General features: G+C 45.0%; 2 protein-coding genes across 2 annotated transcripts; both read left to right on the top strand.

Moving 5' to 3' along the window:
* Nucleotides 1-344: 344 nt before the first annotated feature.
* Nucleotides 345-9,507, top strand: LOC118077316 (keratin, type II cytoskeletal 8-like). The gene is made up of 5 exons (XM_035100921.2): nucleotides 345-965; nucleotides 5,098-5,309; nucleotides 7,523-7,583; nucleotides 8,359-8,454; nucleotides 9,160-9,507. Exons 1-5 carry the CDS (start codon nucleotides 345-347, stop codon nucleotides 9,505-9,507), a joined length of 1,338 nt encoding a protein of 445 aa, XP_034956812.2.
* Nucleotides 9,508-10,775: 1,268 nt separating this feature from the next.
* LOC132591657 (keratin, type II cytoskeletal 5-like) lies at nucleotides 10,776-13,570 on the top strand. Its single transcript, XM_060271072.1, has 2 exons — nucleotides 10,776-11,427; nucleotides 13,319-13,570. The coding sequence occupies exons 1-2, from the start codon at nucleotides 11,311-11,313 to the stop codon at nucleotides 13,568-13,570; spliced, it is 369 nt and encodes a 122-aa protein (XP_060127055.1). The 5' UTR covers nucleotides 10,776-11,310.
* The last annotated feature ends 7,541 nt before the right edge of the window (nucleotides 13,571-21,111 follow it).

The following is a 21,111-nucleotide window of genomic DNA, read 5'->3' as shown; positions in this document are numbered from 1 at the left end:
TTACACATTGAGGAAGCAGATTAATTAAAGTAAAGCACAAAGGCCGCTGAGAAGAAAGCTTGCAAGCAAAGCAAGTTTTTTTAATTTCACACTATTTCATATATGATAAGTGTTTGCTCTGGAGCAGAGGCTGCACTAAAAGGAACTTTTTCTGGCTGCTAGGCAAACCAAACCCATGCTGTTTCATTTAATTTTTTTGCACCCCATGCAGCTCTTGAGCCATATATAAGAGAGGAGCTCCTGATTTCATATCAAAGGGATTCTCTGTACTTCGTCCTCTGCTCTTCCTTCGTCCCATTGCTTCACTTATAGTACCAGCTTGCTTAACTTTTCAAAAAGCTACCATGAACATATGTGGTGGTCCTCGATATCTTGGTGGACGAAGGGGCTTCTCCTCTGTTTCTGTCACTGGTGGCCTGGGTGGTGGTCGAGGGAGCTGTGCTTCTATGTGCCAGCCAGTTGCAAGGACGCAGGGAGCTGGTGGCTACTCCAGCATGAGCCTTAATAACTTTGGTGGCGGAGGTCGAAGGATTGCTTGCGGTCAGGGCTATGGAGGACAAATCTATGGTGGTATTGGTGGTATGGGCATGGGCATGGGTGGTCAAGGCATGGGCATGGGTGGTCAAGGCATGGTTATGGGTGGTCAAGGCATAGGTATGGGAGGTCAAGGCATGGGCATGGGTGGTCAAGGCATGGGCATGGGTGGCCAAGGCATGGGCATGGGTGGCCAAGGCATGGGCATGGGTGGCCAAGGGTGTCAGGGTGGCTTTGCAGGTTATGGTAGGATGGGAGGTTTGGGTGGTGGCATGCCATGCAGAGGCGAAGGGATCCGAGGTGTCTCGATGGATGAACGCCTCTTGAAGCCACTTTCGGTTGGAGTTGATCCAGAGGAGCAGAAAGCACGGACACATGAGAAGGAGGAGATGAAGACCTTGAACAACCAGTTTGCCTGCTTCATCGATAAGGTAAGAGCTTGGGCATCCAATGGGTTTTCTCCCCAAGGCAATTTTTAAATGAAGAGAAGAGAGCCAGCGTGGTGTATTGGTTAAGACGGGTGGACTCATAATCTGGTGAACCGGGTTTGCGTCTCCGCTCCTCCACATGCAGCTGCTGGGTGACCTTGGGCTAGTCACACTTCTCTGAAGTCTCTCAGCCTCACTCACCTCACAGAGTGTTTGTTATGGTGGAGGAGGGGAAAGGAGATTGTTAGCCGCTTTGAGACTTGACTCCTTAACGGGAGTGAAAGGCGGGATATGAAGTCCAAACTCTTCTTCTTCTTCTTCTTCTTCTTCTTCTTCTTCTTCTTCTTCTTCTTCTTCTTCTTCTTCTTCTTCTTCTTCTTCTTCTTCTTCTTCTTCTTCTTCTTCTGGACCCCAACGTCTTTTAGTTGTAGTTCATTCCGCCTTTGCTCCTTTCCCTTTTCTCCTCTTTTGGGTTTTCTCCTCTTTTGGGTTTCTCCCTAGTCCTAGGAGTGCCCTCCAATCACATCTATTTATCATTTCCTACTCAAATCCCACCATGAAATCTACTTCTTAAAAGGCTTCCTAGTGCATATATAAATCACTTTCGGATTTAAAGGACCAGGGCAGTCTCATGCAGATCGGGCGCCCTGGTGCTGAGGCGCGGAGATCTCTCCAGCGCCCTAACAGCGTGCAGCATGGCTTCCGCACGGTGAAGCCGCGCAGCGCCCCACCTGTCAGCCTGCCGCCCTGGCGCCCCGCGCCACCAGGACTATACCTAGAGCCGGCCCTGTAAAGGACCCACTGCATTATTTCAGGAAACTTTACAACAAGCTTGTTATAAAGATTATGCTCCTATTGCAGAAGTGGAGTTGGGGAGGGAGGCTAAGAGATACATTTAAAGCGCATTCTCCTGACCCCTGGGAAGTCTCATGGGGTCTGTAGTTTGTTGAGGGTGCTGGGAATTGTAACAATGTGATGGGTAAACTACAAATCCCAGGATTCTTGGCTGTTGGGGGGGGGAGTCTTTAAATGTATGGTGTATACACAGCCTAAAAGACAACATTTGAGCCATGAGCTTCTTGGTTCATAGTTCCTTCTCCTAACTCACTAAAGAAGCCCTCCAGTGCTTGCCATTTGCTCCATTTCCCTGACGTGCTACTTTGTATGTCAAATCCAAAACAGATTTGGTTCCCTCCCTCCTGCTTTCTTTTGTCCATCTTACGTTAGTTGTAAAAACCGCTGGTTCTTCAGGGAGCTTCTCATTCCAGTTTCAACTCATGGAGTGATGAAAAGAAATGACATTGTTTCTCCAGGAGAATGTATTTGGCCTCTTTTTGGACAAACTGGATAGCCTATATTTCCCTATAAAAATGTTGCAAGTATCATAGAGGAAAGGCAACTGGTTATTATTATTTTTTAAACACACACACACACAAATTCCCTTGGGCGAGACTGGAAGGTGGAGTGAAAATGCGAACGCAAGTTGCAAGACTTGTTTTTTGGGGGGTGGGGGCGGGAATTACTTGCAACAAAATTCATTTTGGTTCTGTACTCACACAGTTACTAAGACTTCTGGGTAGTGGAAGAAACTTCGGATTGCATACAAGTAAAATGATATCCTGAATCACTGCAACCCAGTTGCTTGCAGGGTAGTTTAAGAGAACTTATATTCCATCCAGGAAATAAATGCATAGCATTTAATATCACAGGCTTGCAGATTGGTTGCCTTAGATTCAGGAGACTATTTGCAGCACAGGAGAAAAAGAAATGGGAGGTTATAAAGCTACTAGTTTCTCCTTGATCCTTCGGATTATTTTTTATCTAACAACTCCCACCCCTTTTCTTTTTCTTGTTTGCTGGAAATCTTCTCATACATTTAGTACAATCCATCTGCAAGGTGGCGCTGTGGGTTAAACCACTGAGCCTAGGGCTTGCTGATCAGAAGGTCGGCGGTTCGAATCCCTGCGACGGGGTGAGCTCCCATTGCTCGGTCCCAGCTCCTGCCAACCTAGCAGTTTGAAAGCATGTCAAAGTGCAAGTAGATAAATTGGTACAGCTACAGCAGGAAGGTAAACGGCATTTCCGTGCGCTGCTCTGGTTCACCAGAAGTGGCTTAGTCATGCTGGCCACATGACCTGGAAGCTGTACACCGGCTCCCTCGGCTAATAATGCAAGATGAGCGCGCAGCCCCAGAGTCGGTCACGACTGGACCTAATGGTCAGGGGTCCCTTTACCTTTTTATCTGCAAGGCATTACATGCTGCATTCTTTATTTTCTGCATGGTAAATAAGTTCCCCGAAAAACTAAACATTTGAATTCCAATTCATTTGTTACTTATGGATAGAAGGGTCCTTAACAACCAGTTCCATACCCACAAGAGCGTTCCTTCATTCAAACAAGCACCAGGGAGCTTTGTATCAGGGGAATCAGCTTATGGTTTGTTTCAGAACTGTTATATCTAACACCATGAGAACCTCTGGAAATGGTGGGAAAGTCTTATCTTTGGTGCCCACCCCAACTGAATTAAGCACTTAAGAACCTTCTAGCACAGAGAGGTCATTGGACTCCAACTCCCATTGGACTCCAACTCCCAGACAGCATGTTCAAAGAAGATGCTCAAAGTGTCCCTATATTCCAGTGATGTCCCTGATTTAGAGATGCCGTCCTGGTTTCTGATTTGATCCTGGAATGTCCCAATTTTCCTTAGGATGCCCCTATTTTCATTGGAGAAATGTTGGAGGGTGTGGTAGGATGTCCCTATTTTCACTGGAGAAATGTTGAAGGTATGGAGTTATCCATCCCCCGAGCCGTCTGAAGGCAATCCTGTATAGGGATGTTTTAATTTAACGTTTAATGTTTTGTTATGTTTTTATATATGTTGGAAGCTGCCCAGAGTGGCTGGGATATAAATAGTAAATTTACCATTATGGAATGGGGCCTCCCTATTTTCATTGGATAAATGTTGGAAGGTATGTCAAAGGTCAAGGAAGATGGGAACTTGAGTCCACCAATATCTGGAGGGCCATAGGTTTCCCATGCCCAATTTCAACTTCTAACTTGAACGACTCGTTCATAGCTCAGTCAGTAGACTGAGACTCTTTAGCTCATGGTTTTGGGATTGAGCCCCACATTGGGCAAAATATTCCTGCATTGCAGGGGGTTGGACTAGATGACCCCTGTGGTCCCTTCCAACTCTGCAATTATTTCATTCTATGATTCTATGATTCCCAGTAGGAAGTGGGTGACTATCTTGTTCAACACATAAGTTAACTGGCAAGAAAGGTTTGTTTGTACTTAGTTTTGAGGGTTTGTTTTAAAACACACACACACACACACACTGCAAAATGAAGTGGTAGACCAAGGTGACAGAATGCAGGATGTTACCTCTTCAGACCATGGGTGGTGCGGATCAGCGGCGTTTGTAGCATGTAGCCCCTTCATTGATTTTGGTCGGTCGGTTGGCAGAGATAAGTCACCACTGACTGTTCGAATCGCACCACCCGCAAACTTGCACAAACCCTATTCCTGCTTTGGCTACTAAATTCTTGAAATCCATTGTCTGACAATCTGCATTTAATTATCTCAAACACAGGATTTTCTGATAAGCAGTACAAGGAATCTAGTGGGATTCCTATCTGTTTGATTTTGTTCTTTATCCCTCTTAACCATCCTGATTATTGGTATTCAGCTAACATGGCCACAACAAGAATATTAGGTCCACATCTGTAATGCAGCCACAGCTGAAAGTTAATAGTTAGGAATGAAACTTTTGTTTCTAAAAGTGTTTGGTTTGTTTCTAGACATAAAGCAGCATAGGGGACACAATTTGATACACCAAAGAATTTTCAGAGGAAAACTGAAGTCTTTCAGTAGCCTGGTTGAAGGCATTTATCCAAACTGGGATAACATATAGTACCGGTAAGCTACTGAGCTATAGCCTACCCATAAGATTTTAGGCCTTGCAATTTGATTTGCATTGGGGTGAGATTTCATTTTGGATTGTTGCTGAAAAAGCATGAGCAAGAAAGTGTGTTCTCACCTCTGAATTGTGCTATGTTACGCCCAGCAAGAAATTAGGCCTTGTTGGGAGACCTACCAGAGTGGGAAGTATAACTAGATGGTATGTTCCTTTCAGGTCCGATCCCTGGAGCAGCAGAATAAGGTGCTTGCCACCAAGTGGGAGCTTCTGCACCAATGTGTCCAACCTGCAAGGAAGAACCTTGAAGGCTATTACGAGAATTTCCTGGCCACACTTAAGAAGCAGCTAGAATGTCTCTTGAGTGAGAGACAGAAACTGCAACATGAACAGAAGAACATGCAGGAACTGGTAGAGGAATACAGGTCAAAGTAAGTAAACGCATTCACTAGATCAGTGGTTCGCAAAGGGTGTGGCAGGAGACGATGGCAAGTGTGGTGGGAAAATTCAAGGACAATCAAAGAAGCATTTAAACATTTCAGTGTACAGTGGTGCCTCGCTTAATGTGTTCCTATGGGCAAAAAAAAAAAATTCAATTTTTTTTCAATGCATTCCTATGGGATTCACTAGACAAATTTTTCGTTATAAGAAAAGACCCGTGGAACGAATTAAATTCGTCTAGCGAGGCACCACTGTAATATAGTGTAGTACAGGCATGTCCAACGGGTCAATCACGATCTACTGTTCAATCGCGGTTGATCTGTGGACCCCCAGCAATGTACCCCCCCCCAAAAAAAAGCTCAACAACTTTACGTTCGTAACAAAAGCTCAACAATTTTGGTTTCCAATGGGTCAGTTGCCTTATACCGTGAGTAGATCACAGTCTCTTGGGAGTTGGACGTGCCTGGTGTAGTATACAGGGGTGGAGCTAGGGGGCATAGGGGGCGGGCCGCCCCGGGTTCCACTATGGGGGGGTGACAGTCGGGTGCCCCACCCAGCGACTCCCAAGGCGAGCTCTTCCAGCCTCCCGGTAAAAAGCCCGTTCGGCTATCTACCTGGAGCCTGGACGCTCCGTTTAGGCTCCGTTTAGAAGTCGCAGGGGGGGCGTGATCCCCCTCTAAGTAGCACACATGTGTCATTACGTAGTGACGCATGCGTCATTACGTAGCAACGCCCCCCCAGGTGCATGGCAATTTGCCACCCCGGGTGTTGCAGCGGTTCGCTACGCCGCTGGTAGTTTATATATATGCAGAATATGGATAGATATCTTTTCAAAATCAAGCACTGCTGGGCATTGTTTTGTTTTCCAGTGTGTTTCTCATCAATAAAATTTGGTGTGGCCGTGATCAATTTTTTGTTCTGAAAATGTGGCCCTGAGAAAAAAGGTTTGAGGACCACTGCACTAGATGAAAGTTTTGCAGCCTGCCTAACTTCCCACACAGGACTAGAGGAGCCATTTTTAATTCATTTTTTTGGGGGGGGGGGAAGTTTCTAGTCCAATTTCCCCTTTTGCACATTGGGAGAAAGCCAACTAAGTCACACTCAGAGTAGCCCCACTGAAATCAATGGACTTAATTTATTTCATCTGCTTTATGCATGACTAAGATTTTATATTACCCATTAACCTGCATAGCTGCTTTTCAAGATAAGATTGTTTGATGCTGAAGGGCTCATATACGTTGCCATTTGAATCTGTAGCCATCTCTAGAGATGGGGAAGAACAATTAAAGGCAAACTTACTCATTTGCACTTTCTGGAAAAGTGCATGTAGGGAAACCCAGCCATCCTTCAAAATTGTCTGAATTATGCAGTGCAGTTCTCCAACCAAGCAATGCGTACAAAAATGCATGTACTAGGGTGAAATGTGAATAAAATGCATATATTTGTGAAAATAACACACAAAATGCATTATATGCGGGAAGCTTGTTTTGCAAAAAAACGTGTATGTTAAGCACAGTTGCCTACAAAAAAAATGTATACACTGAGAAGACTGAATGTATTTTAAAAAATTCAGCTGGTTTCTGTTCACTACCATTGTTCCATCCTCTGTGCTGCTCAATTAGTGCTATTTCGTTCTTCGGATAACTGCTTCCCCGCCCTGTTCGATCCCATGATCCCATCATTCTTTCATGGGACTAGGTAGCCTATCAGATTTGACTGCATAATTACATCAGTGTGGATAACTGAAGCCAATTCAGAGTGAGGCCAATATATCTTTATATCAGTCATGTGGGTGATTCTAGGCAACTGGATGACTGATTGCTCTCACTCTGGAGTGGTAAACACTTTCATGCAATCTCTGGAAAATCAGCCAATGGGGGAATCTTCCAGAACTGCCAAAGTTGTTTAAGAAAATCACTTCCAATTTGGTTTTTGCCTCAGTGCAGACGCCAATGCAGAAAATTGCGTCTGCGCACACGCAGACTCTGAAAATTGCGGGTGTGTGCATTTGCACACGCAATCCAGCCCACAGAGGGATCTCCGTGGGACCGATCTGGCCCAGGCAAGATAAACCTTGCTGACCCTTAGTGTAAACACTCCTTTCTTTGGTTCCACTGATGGTTCTTGCAAAGCAGGTTTTCTGTTAAATTCTTCCAATAGTAAGAGCATACCCCTACGTGTTCCCCCTTCTCTCTCAAAACAGATATGAAGAGGAAGTCAATAGACGCACATCAGCAGAAAATGAGTTTGTGGTGCTCAAAAAGGTAAGAAGTTGTGGCCTGGAAAATATGAATTACACACATACTGTCCAAATACCATGGAGCACCTGGAACTGTGCACATGATACTTTGCCCACAAAGGCTCCCCTATGCAGTTAAAGCAGATACTCTGTACACACACAGCAGGAAATGATGCCTGGAGATGTTTCTGCTTTCTGGAATCATGAAAATGCAAATTCCAAGATAGAAAGAACAGAATTATTTTTAGCTTTATTAAATTCAATACAGTGGAACCTCGGTTTATGAACACCTCGGTTTACGAATTTTCGGTTTACGAACGCTGCGAACCCATCTGGAACGGATTAATTCATTTTCCATTGCTTTCAATGGGAAAGTTCGCTTCAGTTTATGAACGCTTCAGTTTATGAACAGACTTCCGGAACCAATTACACCCATGCTTCGGGTTAAGTACGCTTCAGGTTGAGTACTCCGCGGACCCGTCTGGAACGGATTAATCCGCTTTCCATTACTTTCAATGGGGAAGTTCGCTTCAGTTTAGGAACGCTTCAGTTTAAGTACTCCGCGGACCGTCTGGAACAGATTAATTCACTTTCCATTACTTTAAATGGGAAAGTTCGCTTCAGTTTATGAACGCTTCAGTTTATGAACAGACTTCCAGAACCAATTGTGTTCATAAACCGAGGTACCACTGTACTACCAGTCCTTCCTTCCTTCCTTCCTTCCTTCCTTCCTTCCTTCCTTCCTTCCTTCCTTCCTTCCTTCCTTTCATGTTTTCTTTGTGTTCTCCTTCTCTCTCCAGGATGTTGACAGCGTATTCCTCACCAAGGAAGAGCTAGAATCCAAAGTAGATGTGTTGGCACAAGAGTTGGAGGTCCTGAGATGTGTCTTTACAGAGGTACGATTTAATATGAACCATGTGGGAAGCTTGTCCCTAAAGAAATAGGAACTTATTGCTTGGACATCTTATACAAAATGGGATTTAGGTATGCTTGGCCATCCCCCACAAGTGCTACATAGACTCACTGAAGGTGCCTGAGGCAAGCCACCATGTCAGACTCTGTTCAGTTTCCCTAACTGTAAAATGGGAGTCACAAAGTCCCACGTCATTATTCACCTCTGTGGAATCTCCTGTTTGGAGCTTTGTAAGGAACAACTGAAGGGAAGAGGAAACTATTGTTTATGTGAAGAGCTATATACCAAATGCATCGGAGCTTGAGCCATGTTGCAGATAAGATGGTAGAAATGAAAACAAAAACAGGGAAAAGGGCATATTTATTTGGATGGATGGAGGTTGGATCCTACAAATTCAGTCTATTCCCACCATACTCAATAGGAATGTCTCCATTTGCCTAAATATTTCCAATTTTAATATTGGGTAGAAGTTATTCCCTACAAATGTATCTTTGAAGACAGCTTGGAAGCAACTGTTGTTATTGCGATCCAGCACATTTTTTTTTACAGAATTTGTCTTAATAAGAGCAATTTGAAAAACCCAGTAAGTAGTCTAACTCATTTGCCTGACCAAAGTGGGAGCATGATGTTTAAACAGGAAAGGTTAGCCATGTGCAATCTTACAGTGAGACCATATCATGTTCTGCAGGAGTTGGCTCAGTTCGACAACCAGATTGGTGACACCTCGGTGGTTCTGAAAATGGACAACACACGAGACTTGGACATGGACCTCATCCTTAAAAACGTAGAAGCCTGGTATCAGAATATTGCTCATACCAGCAAACAAGAAGCTGAAGCTTTTTACCACAACAAGGTGAGTCAGAGTACCATAATTAATCCCCATTTAGGGATCTCCGCAGATTATCAGTATTTAGCGCAACAAGAATACAGCTGCCCTTTCATTCATACTATAATGTACAGTCACAGTGCCATTTCAGCCCAAGGAACCATTATGATGTTGGAGTGCAGCTTGGAATGTGGCTACACAAGTGCTTGACTTGAACATCAGCACTCGGGCAGCAGACTGCAGATTGTCCGGCAGCAATGATCTCTCCATCCTGCAGCAAACCTATTGACTCTGAAGCATATGTTGATTTTTTAAAATAATTGATTATGGAGTTGATGGTAACTGAAACTATTGTGGAAGATCGTTTAGAGCATAGCTGCCTATTCAGCATAAGGGGAAATCCCTGTAAAAAAGGGATAACTTGGCAGCTATGGTTTAGAGATCTATGTGCACAATGTAGCACTGTAGAGCTCTAGATCAGGGGTCGGCAACCTAAGGCTCATGGGCTGGAAGCAGCCCACGGAGGCTGTTTAACCGACTCACAAGCCGCCCCTGAACTGAGCTGCCTGCTCAGCGAGTAACCGTGCACTGTGCTAAACCAGCATGGCGCAGCGCAGGGATTCTCTTCCATGGCTCCGGAAATTGCTTCTGTGCATGTCCACGGTGCCGGAAATCGCTTCTGCGCAGGCACAATTTTTGGCGTCTGGGCATGCGCAAGAACCAATTTCTGGTGCTGCGGACATGCGCAGACACAATTTCTGGCGTCGTGCTACACCAGCCTGGCCCACGGAGGATCTCTGCGGGAGTGATCTGGCCCATGCCCGGTAAGCCTTGCCGACCCCTGCTCTAGATAGTGGTCCTTTGCTCTAGGTCAAAACTAGAGGCTATTTGGCCACACACACACACACACACAAGTTGTAACATAGGGGTCCCCAAACTTACCCAGCTTTGGGCCAGTGCCTGCCATGCCAAATGTGTGGCGGGCTGGAGGGCAGGGGAACGCACACGCTATTTCCAGCACACACGCTATTTCCGGCACACTTCTGGGTTGGAGCACCGGAAATAGCTTGTGTGCATGCGCACAGGCCTCCTCTGACCCAGAAGTGCACCGGAAATGACGCTTGCGCATGTGCACAAGCTGTTTCCAATGCTCCAGCCACCCAGAAGTGGGCAGCTGTGCTGCGCCACACCAGTAAGAGCGGGCAGCGGCGGTTGCCAGGAGCCACATAAATCAGTCTCGTGGGCCGTAGTTTGGGGAAGCCTGTTGTAACATAAAGCAGCCTAGAATTAAAGTGTGATCCTAATAAAGCCCTTAAAATTGAGTGCATCTTATTCTCTTATAAATGCACTTTGGATTGTGCCTCAGTTTTGGCTAAGTTAAGTCATTATCCTTTAAGAGTTATACTGCAACCATCATTATAGTACACATTGTACATAAATTCCCAATAACAGGCTGTGCCAATAGAATCCAGCATTTCAAATTCAAGACTTGCCAGCATGTACACAAAGTGCACAATTCAGATTTATTTGAGTGCTAACACCTGCACTTATTTTCATCCTGCTGGATTAAAGATCAAAGTTGTGGGTGGTATCCAGCAAAGTACTCTCTCTTCTAGCAAAAGGACCTTTGGCTGTGCAGTGGAACTTCCCGCCATCTCCTCTCCCTGTGCCCCACTGCACACCACACTAAATCCGCTCTGGAGGTTCCCCCAGGCCTCCAGATCAGATTTTGGGAGAGTGCAAGGGCATGCAGGGAGAGGGGCAGGGAGTTCAGTTGTACAAGCAGAAATTCTTGCACTGGTGGAAGTAATTAACTGGATACTCCATTGTGTATAAATAAATAAAAATGTGCATGTTTCAGTCAGTGCACAGTTATCTGCCTTTTTTTCAGCAAATGCATTATAGGAGATAAAGTACTGGTTTCTTACCTTGACACTCCAGCAGCTATTCAAGTGGCAACAGTGGTGCTGATTCCCAGGAGTAACTGTGTTTTCCTTGCACTAGATTGCAGAAATGCAGAACCATCGGGGCAAATTCAACGAAGAGCTTAAATGCAACCAGCATGAGATCACAGAGCTGAACAGAGTGATCCAGAGGCTGCATACCGATACTGACAATGCAAAGAAGCAGGTAGAGCAAGTCTTGTTTTAGCCACTTGGCTCAGCAGATGAACTTGTCTTCCTGTAACGGCAATGGTGCTGATCACAAGCTACCCATAGACAAAGGACTAATATAGTAGTTCCCCAACTGTGAGAATGGTTGGAGGGTGTGCTGCAAGAAAGAACCCAGATGTAGCAACATTCTGCCTTGCCTTGCCTTGCCTTGCCTTGCCTTGCCTTGCCTTGCCTTGCCTTGCCTTGCCTTGCCTTGCCTTGCCTTGCCTTGCCTTCCCTTCCCTTCCCTTCCCTTCCCTTCCCTTCCCTTCCCTTCCCTTCCCTTCCTGTTGCCTCTGCTGGGAATGATTTTGCTGTGCCTCTGTATAGGATACAATTAGATCATTTGATTATTACTGAGCTAGATGGAGCTATGGTCTGACTTGGTATAAGGCATGCCCAATGTACTCTTTGATCTTTTGGTGGCTTTGATCTTTTGGTCATAAGGCATCAGATACTGCCAACTACGAAATACTAGCACATGGCAACTATCAAAGATGGTTATATCTGAAACGCCCATTGCAAATGAACTATTAAATATTTAAACCCCGTCACATGTTAGCCATTCAGATACAGTGGTACCTCTACTTACGAATTTAATGCGTTCCGAATGCACATTTGTAAGTCGAAAAAAATTGTAAGTCAAATCCCATAGGAATGCATTGGGAGAAAAAATTCGTAAGTAGAAGCAACCCTATCTAAAAATTCGTAAGTAGAAAAAAATCCTATTTAAACCGCATCCAAGATGGCGGACGGAGCTCCATTTGTAAGTAGAAACATTCGTAAGTAGAGTTATTCGTAAGTAGAGGTACCACTGTACTGCAAATTTTCAAGGACTGAAATCAAATCTCAAAGTTAAATCTCCAAGACATACAGTCGTATCTTGGATCTCGAATGGCTTAGTTGCCGAACGTTTTGGCTCTTGAACAATTGGAAACCAGAAGTGAGTCTTCCAGTTTTCAAACTTTTTTTGGAAGCCGAACGTCCAGTGGGGCTTACGCAGCTTCTGTTTGGCTTCAGGAGCTTCCTGCAGCCAATCAGAAGCTGCGCTTTGGTTTTCGAATGTTTTGGAAGTCGAATGGACTTCCGGAACAGATTCTGTTTGACTTCCAAGGTACGATTGTAAACCACATATCATTGGGTGTCATCATTACAGATTGTCTAATAATAATAATAATAATATTTATACCCCGCCCATCTGGCTGAGTCTCCCCAGCCACTCTGGGCGGCTCGCAATTGAATATTAAAACAATACAGCATTAAATATTAAAAGCTTCCCTAAACAGGGCTGCCTTCAGATGCCTTTTAAATATAATAATAATTTTTATTTATATATTTATTATATATATATATATATATATATATATATATATATATATATATATATATATATTTATATAATAATATGATATATGAGTGTTCAGGGGATATTTGAAGAATATTTGCTGAGGAGAATTCAGAAAGCCATCTCAACCATATCCATGACTAACCATTGAAAAGGATGATGAGAAGAGCTCTTGAGAATAATCACATAGCCCTTTTCTATTCTTTGCACTGGCAAGGTCCCTAAAAGACAAGTTTCAGCAGCAGAGATGAAAGCCAGTGTTTGCTTTTACTACCCCAGGGGTAGGGAAACAGTGGCCTTCTTGATGTTGTCAGATTTCACCACCCCTGACCATTGGCTATGCTGGCTGAGCCTGGAGGGATTTGGAGTCCGACAATGTCTGAAGGGCCACAGGTTCCCTATCCCTGCACTAATTGATCAGCACTGCAAGAAGCCACGAAGATGCCATTTCCTTCTGCTTTTAGCTTTATCTTGAGTATCTTCCCAACAAACCATTCATTTTTATTCTTTTCCCCATTCCCAGGTTGCAAGCCTGCAGTCAGCTATCTGTGATGCTGAGCAGCGAGGTGACATTGCCCTAAAAGATGCACGGAGCAAGCATGTTGAACTGCAGACAGCCTACCAGCAGGCCAAAGATAAATTAGCTTGCCTGCTTCGTGATTATCAAGAGCTACTAAACACCAAGCTGGCTTTGGATATTGAGATTGCTACTTATAAAGCAATGTTGGAAGGAGAGGAGAACAGGTGGGGTGTCGTTTCGAATATATACATATAATTGAATGGATATGTTTTTGGGTTCTAGCTACCATTTGCCTCGGGCAGCATGGGCAATGATTATGGAGGGTGGAAGTTGCAGACCCACAGCAAATGGAGGACCATAGGTAGGAATGTGGGAAAAGCTTGATTCAGGTCACATTCAAAGTTGAATCTGCCGATTTCCCACTTTCCAAAACATAGTGTGTACGGAATCACAGCCATCCTGCAAAATTCGCACTTCACTGGCTTTTGTGATGCAGTTTTCCAGCCAAGTAATGTGAGCAAAAATGCACATACAGTGATACCTCGGGTTACAAACGCTTCGGGTTACAAACTCCACTAACCCAGAAATAGTACCTCAGGTTACGAACTTTGCCCCAGGATGAGAACGGAAATTGCGCGCCGGCGATGCTGCAGCAGCGGGAGGCCCCATTAGTGAAAGCGTGCCTCAGGTTAAGAATGGTTTCGGGTTGAGAACGGACCTCTGGAACGAATTAAATTTGTAACCTGAGGTACCACTGTTTGGGGGTAAAGAGTGCATTAAATGGCATATAGACCATTAACTCCTGTCTTGCAGTTCCTTATTGTCCTTTTTTCAGTCAATTCGTAGGATTTATTTCAATCCTGCAAGTGTTTTTAAACTTCTACAGTTTTTCTCCATATAGTCCACAAATTTACTCCAGTCTTTTTGGAACCTTGTCTCTCCTTGGTCTCGGATCTTGCAAGTCAGTCTAGCTAAGTCTGCATGAAGGGAGGGAGGGAAGTCACAGCTCGGCAGAGCAAGAAGATATTGGGTGAATTTAAGATGAATTGTATAAAAAATATTGTTTTGTTTTGTTTATTGATTGGAAAATTGAATAAAAATTATTTATATAAAAAAGGCATATAGACCATGTGTGTGTGTGCGCGTGCATGCGCGCCTCTGTTAGACTCCCCCACACACCAAGGTCTTCTTTTTCGTCTTCAAGATATGGCAACCATACAAAAATGCCATATGTAAGCCACCTTTAGTTGCAGAATAATGAATGCATTTTGTTTCTCTGTTCCTAACAGGATATGTGCAGGGAACCCTGTCAGTGTTGGTACGTATATTCAACATATACCTCCTCAAATATATATATATATTAATACCAACAGCTTACTGGGGGGTTGTTTGCTTGTTTGTTTGGATTTGTAGATCTACCGGCAAAATGACAGAACTTGTTTTCTTGGTCTTCCTTCACAGCTATGGTGAGTGGCGGTTTCCCAGTTGGCGAATGTGCACCTGGAGGGGGAGCTGGAATGGCCTTTGGAGCTGCTGTAGGAAGAGGCGTAGAACACGGAGTTGGCGCCTACGGCGGCGTTGGGGACGGGTTCAGCTCTGGAAGTGCAGGATGCGTCCACACAATGGGCTCCCGAACTGCAGCTGGCTCAGTAGGCAGAGCGGCCGGTGTCGGTTATGGGATTGGACATAGCGCTGGAGTAGGAGCTGCAGGAGGGTTCAGTTCCAGAAGCGGAGGCTACGCTTCGAGCATTACTACCGCTAAGCACGAGGTGACCTCTGGGGGTGGGAGGCACAGCTCAGGCATTTCTACGGAAGGGAGTTGTGGCGGTGGGCACCACAGTGGGATTCACCACGCAGTAGGGGGAGCCGGAGGCATTAGCTCCTCTGGGAGCGGGGGCTACGGGGTTGCAGTGCAGAACTTGGCTGCTGGAGGGGCTTATGGCACCGGGTCTGGTGGAGGCATGCTATCAGCTATATATGGCGGTTCTCGGGGGGACTGCACCCCCGGTGTTAGAAATGTACATGTAACATCTGTCAGTTCCTCATCCAGAAAATGCATCCATTGAAGACCAGCTGTTGGGAAGGAATGAAGCCCACCTGTAGACAGCTGCACGAATCATTCAATTTGTGGCCAGTGGCAGCCATGTGCTAAAGTAACAGCCCTACCCAACATACGATCTCTAGCAGAGAAGTTTCTGATTTCTTGTGGGTTGCCGTAGCTTGAGTTCAATGGCTCGGTAGCTATCTTTGGGGATTATTTTGGCTATGCAAGCAATCTCCCTCCATGGTTTCTCCTCCCCCCCCCTTTTCACCCCCTGAGTTTTCTTGCACAGGCTAAACGAGGACTCACTACATTTGGATCCAGAAATTCCCCCCTCCTTGCTAGAACAGCAAAGCATTTCAGAAGGGGAAGCAATGACCTCGCCGTCCAATAGGAGATTGCAAAATAGCATTTCTCTTTCCAATTGCATTGCACAGGAATGGCATTTAGCTGTATGCATATTTTACTCAGTTGGTTTTTGTTGACCCTGCTTTGCATGCATCATACCAGAACGCCCCCTTTGATATAAATTACAGTATTGTTGCAACTAGACCTGCAATAGATGTGGGTGCTTAGAGGTCAAATTAATCCAAAATTGTTAGAAGCCAAATTTGAGGGTTGGGGGAAGGTGAGGGTGTGTGGTGTGTTTACCTGCAGTTAACTTGTGCATCAGTACTCTGGTTTTGGTGACAAGAATTGCGTTTCAGCCTTCCTAAAAGCTGTTTATGAAATTCAAAGAATACATCAGGAAATCTTCAGAATTGTTCTGTGAAATTCTGTTTCAGCTCTACTTGCAATAAAAATTAGTAACGATTAAGCACTTTTATATGTTTTACCCACAGTTCAATGCATGCATTGCTTTTTTCATTTAAAGACTGGTTCAAAATATCTTGTGCTGTCTGTATCTACACAGTTGTAACATCACTACCTACACTTTGCTTCTTGTCAAGAACTCCAAACCCTCTTCTGCATTTTAAATAAACTGCATGCATGCACCTGGCTTCTGTCTTACATAAGTGTTTTCCACTCCCCCCCCCCTCTCTCTCTGAGAAAACAGCAACATGTAACTAAACTTATATATGCTAATACAGACCCTAACTTGGGACAAGTATGTTGCTGCAATGTGCTTTGCAACACATTATTGATGCAATAATAGTGGATCATTGGTGGATTTATTCTGCTTCAATTAGTCTGTCTTGCAATGCTTCGCCAATGCGACCACATAACTGCTATATGGCAGGAGCTACAGTGCAACAAAATGGAGACAAAAAAAACCACAAACCAGAACAGGATTTCAGCAGGAAGTAATGGGATATGCACACATTAGAAATGGAGCAATATGGCCACTCCAGAACATTTGCAGCAGCAAGTAATATCAAAAGTGGGGTCACCCATGACCCCCCCAAAAGCATCATGAGCTCAAATAATCAAAAATGAACAATAAAAAGGGTGTCTGGAGGGGTCCATAGTTGCTTGGATGAGGCCTGGTCTACAAATACAGAAGAATGAGCTTGTCTGATCCTAAATTCTGAGGCTGCTTTGCTAGAAATACTGGGATACAAATGGAATACATACAGGAAACGAATTGTCAGTGGGTTTGCTGAGAAATATTCTTAAACTTCATAACGAAAACCCAATAGGTGTAAAACAAAAGATGGGGACATCTCATAAAATGGCCCAAAAGAAAATCCACCGGCTATGCCCTGTGATGAGGTATGCTTAGAAGGAAATCCTTTGCTTGATCTCCCTGGCTTGGGTATTTGCATTTATCCCATGAAATTACAGAGGCCATGGATCGTGATTAAGAGTAACAACAACAACAAAATAGGTGGATGAACTTTCTTTCCCCCCCTTGGAAATTGCTTCACATAAAAAAAAATTGAAGCATTTTTTGAAGAAGTCTTTTGAAGAAGCATCCAGAAATGGATCCCAAAAGACCAGGTGGACTGGATGGACTGTTACAATGTTGAAATGCTATATAACTTATGGCAGGCGGATTTCCTTGCCATGCTTTTAGATATCCAATTGTAGTACAAGAAGCATCCGATATGCCAGCCGCAATGTGGCTAGTGATTTTCATCTGTAGGACCTTTCTAATGCAACCACCAGAACACACACCCTGCCCGGTTCTGGCTTTTCCTAGAATAAAAAGGTCAAAGCAAGACTGAACAACAGTTGAAGCTGGACAATACCCACCTTCTCAACCCAAGCCTGTACACATTGTTCAAATCCAATTTATTATTATCACCATCATGCTACTAAAGTTGGCTGGGACAACTTGCCACTAGAACACTACTGATAACCCACCAAGCCCTTTAGTCATATTAAAGTGCTTGACAACCCCCCTAGTTTTGCTGTGCAGAATAGCAAAAACAGACTTATAAAGTCCCTGGGGTCCTGCCCCACATTGCTGATTGGCTAAATAGATTGCCACTTATATAGGCCTCCTCTAATGGTTTAGGGACATCACTCGGTGGCTGAACACATTATTTGCACACCAAGGTTCCATATTCAGCCCCTGTCAAGACAGGGGTAATCAACATGGCGCCCTCCATATGTTTTGAACTTCCACCATCCCTGACCATTAGTTGTGACTCCATTGACAAAACTGTTACATCCAACTGGATTAAATGGCAGTGGATCAAACATAGGAGGCAACTCCAGGAGCTACGGGTGCTTGGGCACCTGCAATAATATAATCGTGGGGGCTGGGCACCCACAAAGTCAATGAGAAAATCCAGCAGGCGCTGCCTCTAAGAGAGAAGCAGTTCAGCTCTGCCCTCCGTAGCCATCCAGCAAGGGACCCATTTTTGGGACAGGGGCTTGGACACAATGGCAGAGTCTCTCTGCCTCCAAGACTGAGCCTCTCCTCAGAGAAAAGGATGCCTCACTGGCTGTGGAAAAGAGGAGCCATTGCCACTGGCCGCCATGACACAAACGTGTGATGTCACACACACATGCCTGCACGTAGTGCATGTGATGTCACACACACTACGTGTAGTTGTGTGTGTGTGATGTTGCACATCCGTGTTGTGGCGGCCGGTGGCAGTAGCTCCTTTTTCTCCTCCTTCCTGCACACCCACAATCCTGAGGGCAAGATGGCACCCCGGGATCAAATGAAGCCAAATGATGATATCGAGAAGAACAGCATCCAAACCACATGGATGCCTGAAGTGCATTGCTGAAAGCAGGGGGTGCTTTTCAACACAAACCAAAAAGAACAGCATGAGCAGTTCTGACTCATCCCTAATTATGGCAGTGGAAAAATAGCTCCCTGATTCACATTCTGAAATGGGTTGGTAATAACCACACTAGCATCAAACAAGAAAATTAGTGGGTGGGAAGATGGACGAATTATGTCACTTGCCCAACATTCTAGGCATGACAGTAGTATAGGGGGACCAATCAAACTCTAGGGGTGGGGCACAAGCATTTGACAGGAAATGCCGGTAGTACCCTTATACTACTCATGAGTGTAGCAGAAGGATATCCCAACTGGTGCAATTCAGTGTGAACAAGGGTGTAAACCACAGAGCCCAAGGCTTGCTGATCGGAAGGTCAGCAGTTCGAATCCCCACGATGGGGTGAGCTCCCGTTGTTCGGTCCCAGCTCCTGCCCACCTAGCAGTTTGAAAGCACGTCAAAGTGCAAGTAGATACATAGGTACTGCTCCAGCGGGTGTTTCCGTGCACTGCTCTGGTTTCGCCAGAAGCGGCTTAGTCATGCTGGCCACATGACCCAGAAGCTGTCTGTGGACAAACGCAGGCTCCCTTGGCCTATAGAGCGAGATGAGCGCGCAACCCCAGAGTCGGACACGACTGGACCTAACGGTCAGAGGTACCTTTACCTTTAACCCTCTCAGGTGAAGAGAGAAAGGTTAATTTCCACAGACACGAATTTCATACCATTATAGACGAAATAAATAAATAAAATTGTCCAGTAGCACCTTAGGGACCAGCTAAGTTTGTTCTGGGTATAAGCTTTCGTGTGCATGTGTATCTGAAGAAGTGTGCATGCACACGAAAGCTTATACCAGAACAAACTTAGTTGATCTCTAAGGTTAAAGGTAAAGGTAAAGGGACCCCTGACCATTAGGTCCAGTCGTGACCGACTCTGGGGTTGCGCACTCATCTCACATTATTAGCCGAGGGAGCTGGCGTACAGCTTCCAGGTCATGTGGCCAGCATGACAAAGCTGCTTTCGAACTGCTAGGTTGGCAGGAGCTGGGACCGAGCAACGGGAGCTCACCCCGTCGCAGGGATTTGAACCGCCGGCCTTCTGATCAGCAAGCCCTAGACTCTGTGGTTTAACCACAGCGCCACCTGCGTCCCCACTAAGTACTAAGGTACTACTGGACAATATTATTTATTTATTTCAACTGCACCAGACCAACACGGCTACCTACCAGAATCTAATACTATTGTAGAGTAAAGCGAGAACAAGAATCCAACATTTTATCTTGAAAGAAAGAAAAACCTTCCGCTCCATGTGATTTATATCCACATGCATACATGTGCAGATGCAGATATTTATAAAAAAGGCTAACCTAAGTAAACAATTGTCCTGTGGAAATGTCACTATAGACAGGCCACCCTTAAGATCTTCATAGCACCAGTACCGGGCACGGCTTACCACTAAGATGAGGTACTAATGAAGGTTTGTGAACATCTGTGGCAAAACACCCTTGGGGCCCAGCAGCACTTGCTCTCCTATTATAATTACAACTTAGCTTTCCACAAGTCTTCAGAAACACCTGCCGATTTTAAATCAGTTTTCCCCCACCTGGTGCCCTCCAGATGTTTTGGACAGCGACTCCCATCAGTCCCAGCCATGGGAATTGTAAAATGTTGTGTAACGAGGAAAGCTATCCTGCCCCTTGTTCCTTATGATGATCTTCCATCACCCTTTCTTAACCTGACAGGAAAGGAGGCGTCATTTTGGGATCTGCCTCAGGTGTCAAAATGTAATGGGCTGGCCCTGCCTAATGCCATGTACCCTATGCTTAACACCTAGCTATTTGTTGTATGTGTTTGGAAAGGGATGGGCCAAAGTGTCCTGGAAGTTGCAAGTTCAGAAGGAATCCTTTGCACTGGTTAGTGTCCAGAAAAGTGTATATATTTCTAACAGAGAATGGCAGACAAGGTTAAAAAGATGGAGACTAATATCCACAATGTATGTATGGAAGTGGGAAGTGAGAGCTGGACCATAAAGAAGGCTGATCGCCGAAGAATTGATGCTTTTGAATTATGGTGCTGGAGGAGACTCTTGACTGTCCCATGGACTGCAAGAAGATCAAACCTCTCCATTCTGAAGGAAATCAGCCCTACCTGAGTGCTCACTGGAAGGACAGATCCTTAAGCTGAGGCTCCAATACTTTGGGCACCTCATGAGAAGAGAAGACTTCCTGGAAAAGACCCTGATGTTGGGAAAGATGGAGGGCACAAGGAGAAGGGGACGACAGAGGATGAGATGGTTGGACAGTGTTCTCGAAGCTACGAACATGAGTTTGACCAAACTGCGGGAGGCAGTGCAAGACAGGAGTGCTCTGATCCATGGGGTCACGAAGAGTCGGAGATGACTAAACGACTAAACAACAACAACAACAATATCCACAAGTGAAAATGCTTTCCTTCAGTTCCTTTGGAAACCAAGCTGGCGGAAGTGACCTTTCGTCAAAGGAAGTTGTGCACTTATGCTATATCACCCCTGAAGTGAGCCCTGAATGTGGGACTAAACTCAAGAAGGGATTTGTCTCA

Source organism: Zootoca vivipara, chromosome 2, assembly GCF_963506605.1.
Source record: "Zootoca vivipara chromosome 2, rZooViv1.1, whole genome shotgun sequence".
NCBI lineage: Eukaryota > Metazoa > Chordata > Lepidosauria > Squamata > Lacertidae > Zootoca > Zootoca vivipara.
The sequence above is the reverse complement of the archived record's forward strand: the minus strand, read 5'-3'. Positions and strand labels throughout refer to the sequence as shown.

What these genes read in the sequence shown, in the direction of transcription:
- LOC118077316 (XM_035100921.2), top strand. Translation starts at nt 345, where the DNA reads ATGAACATATGTGGTGGTCCTCGATATCTTGGTGGACGAAGGGGCTTC. An exon ending in TTGCCTGCTTCATCGATAAG is followed by an intron (nt 966 to 5,097) that starts GTAAGAGCTTGG and finishes TGTTCCTTTCAG; the next exon opens with GTCCGATCCCTGGAGCAGCA. An exon ending in GTAGAGGAATACAGGTCAAA is followed by an intron (nt 5,310 to 7,522) that starts GTAAGTAAACGC and finishes CTCTCAAAACAG; the next exon opens with ATATGAAGAGGAAGTCAATA.
- LOC132591657 (XM_060271072.1), top strand. Translation starts at nt 11,311, where the DNA reads ATGCAGAACCATCGGGGCAAATTCAACGAAGAGCTTAAATGCAACCAG. An exon ending in CTGACAATGCAAAGAAGCAG is followed by an intron (nt 11,428 to 13,318) that starts GTAGAGCAAGTC and finishes CCCCATTCCCAG; the next exon opens with GTTGCAAGCCTGCAGTCAGC.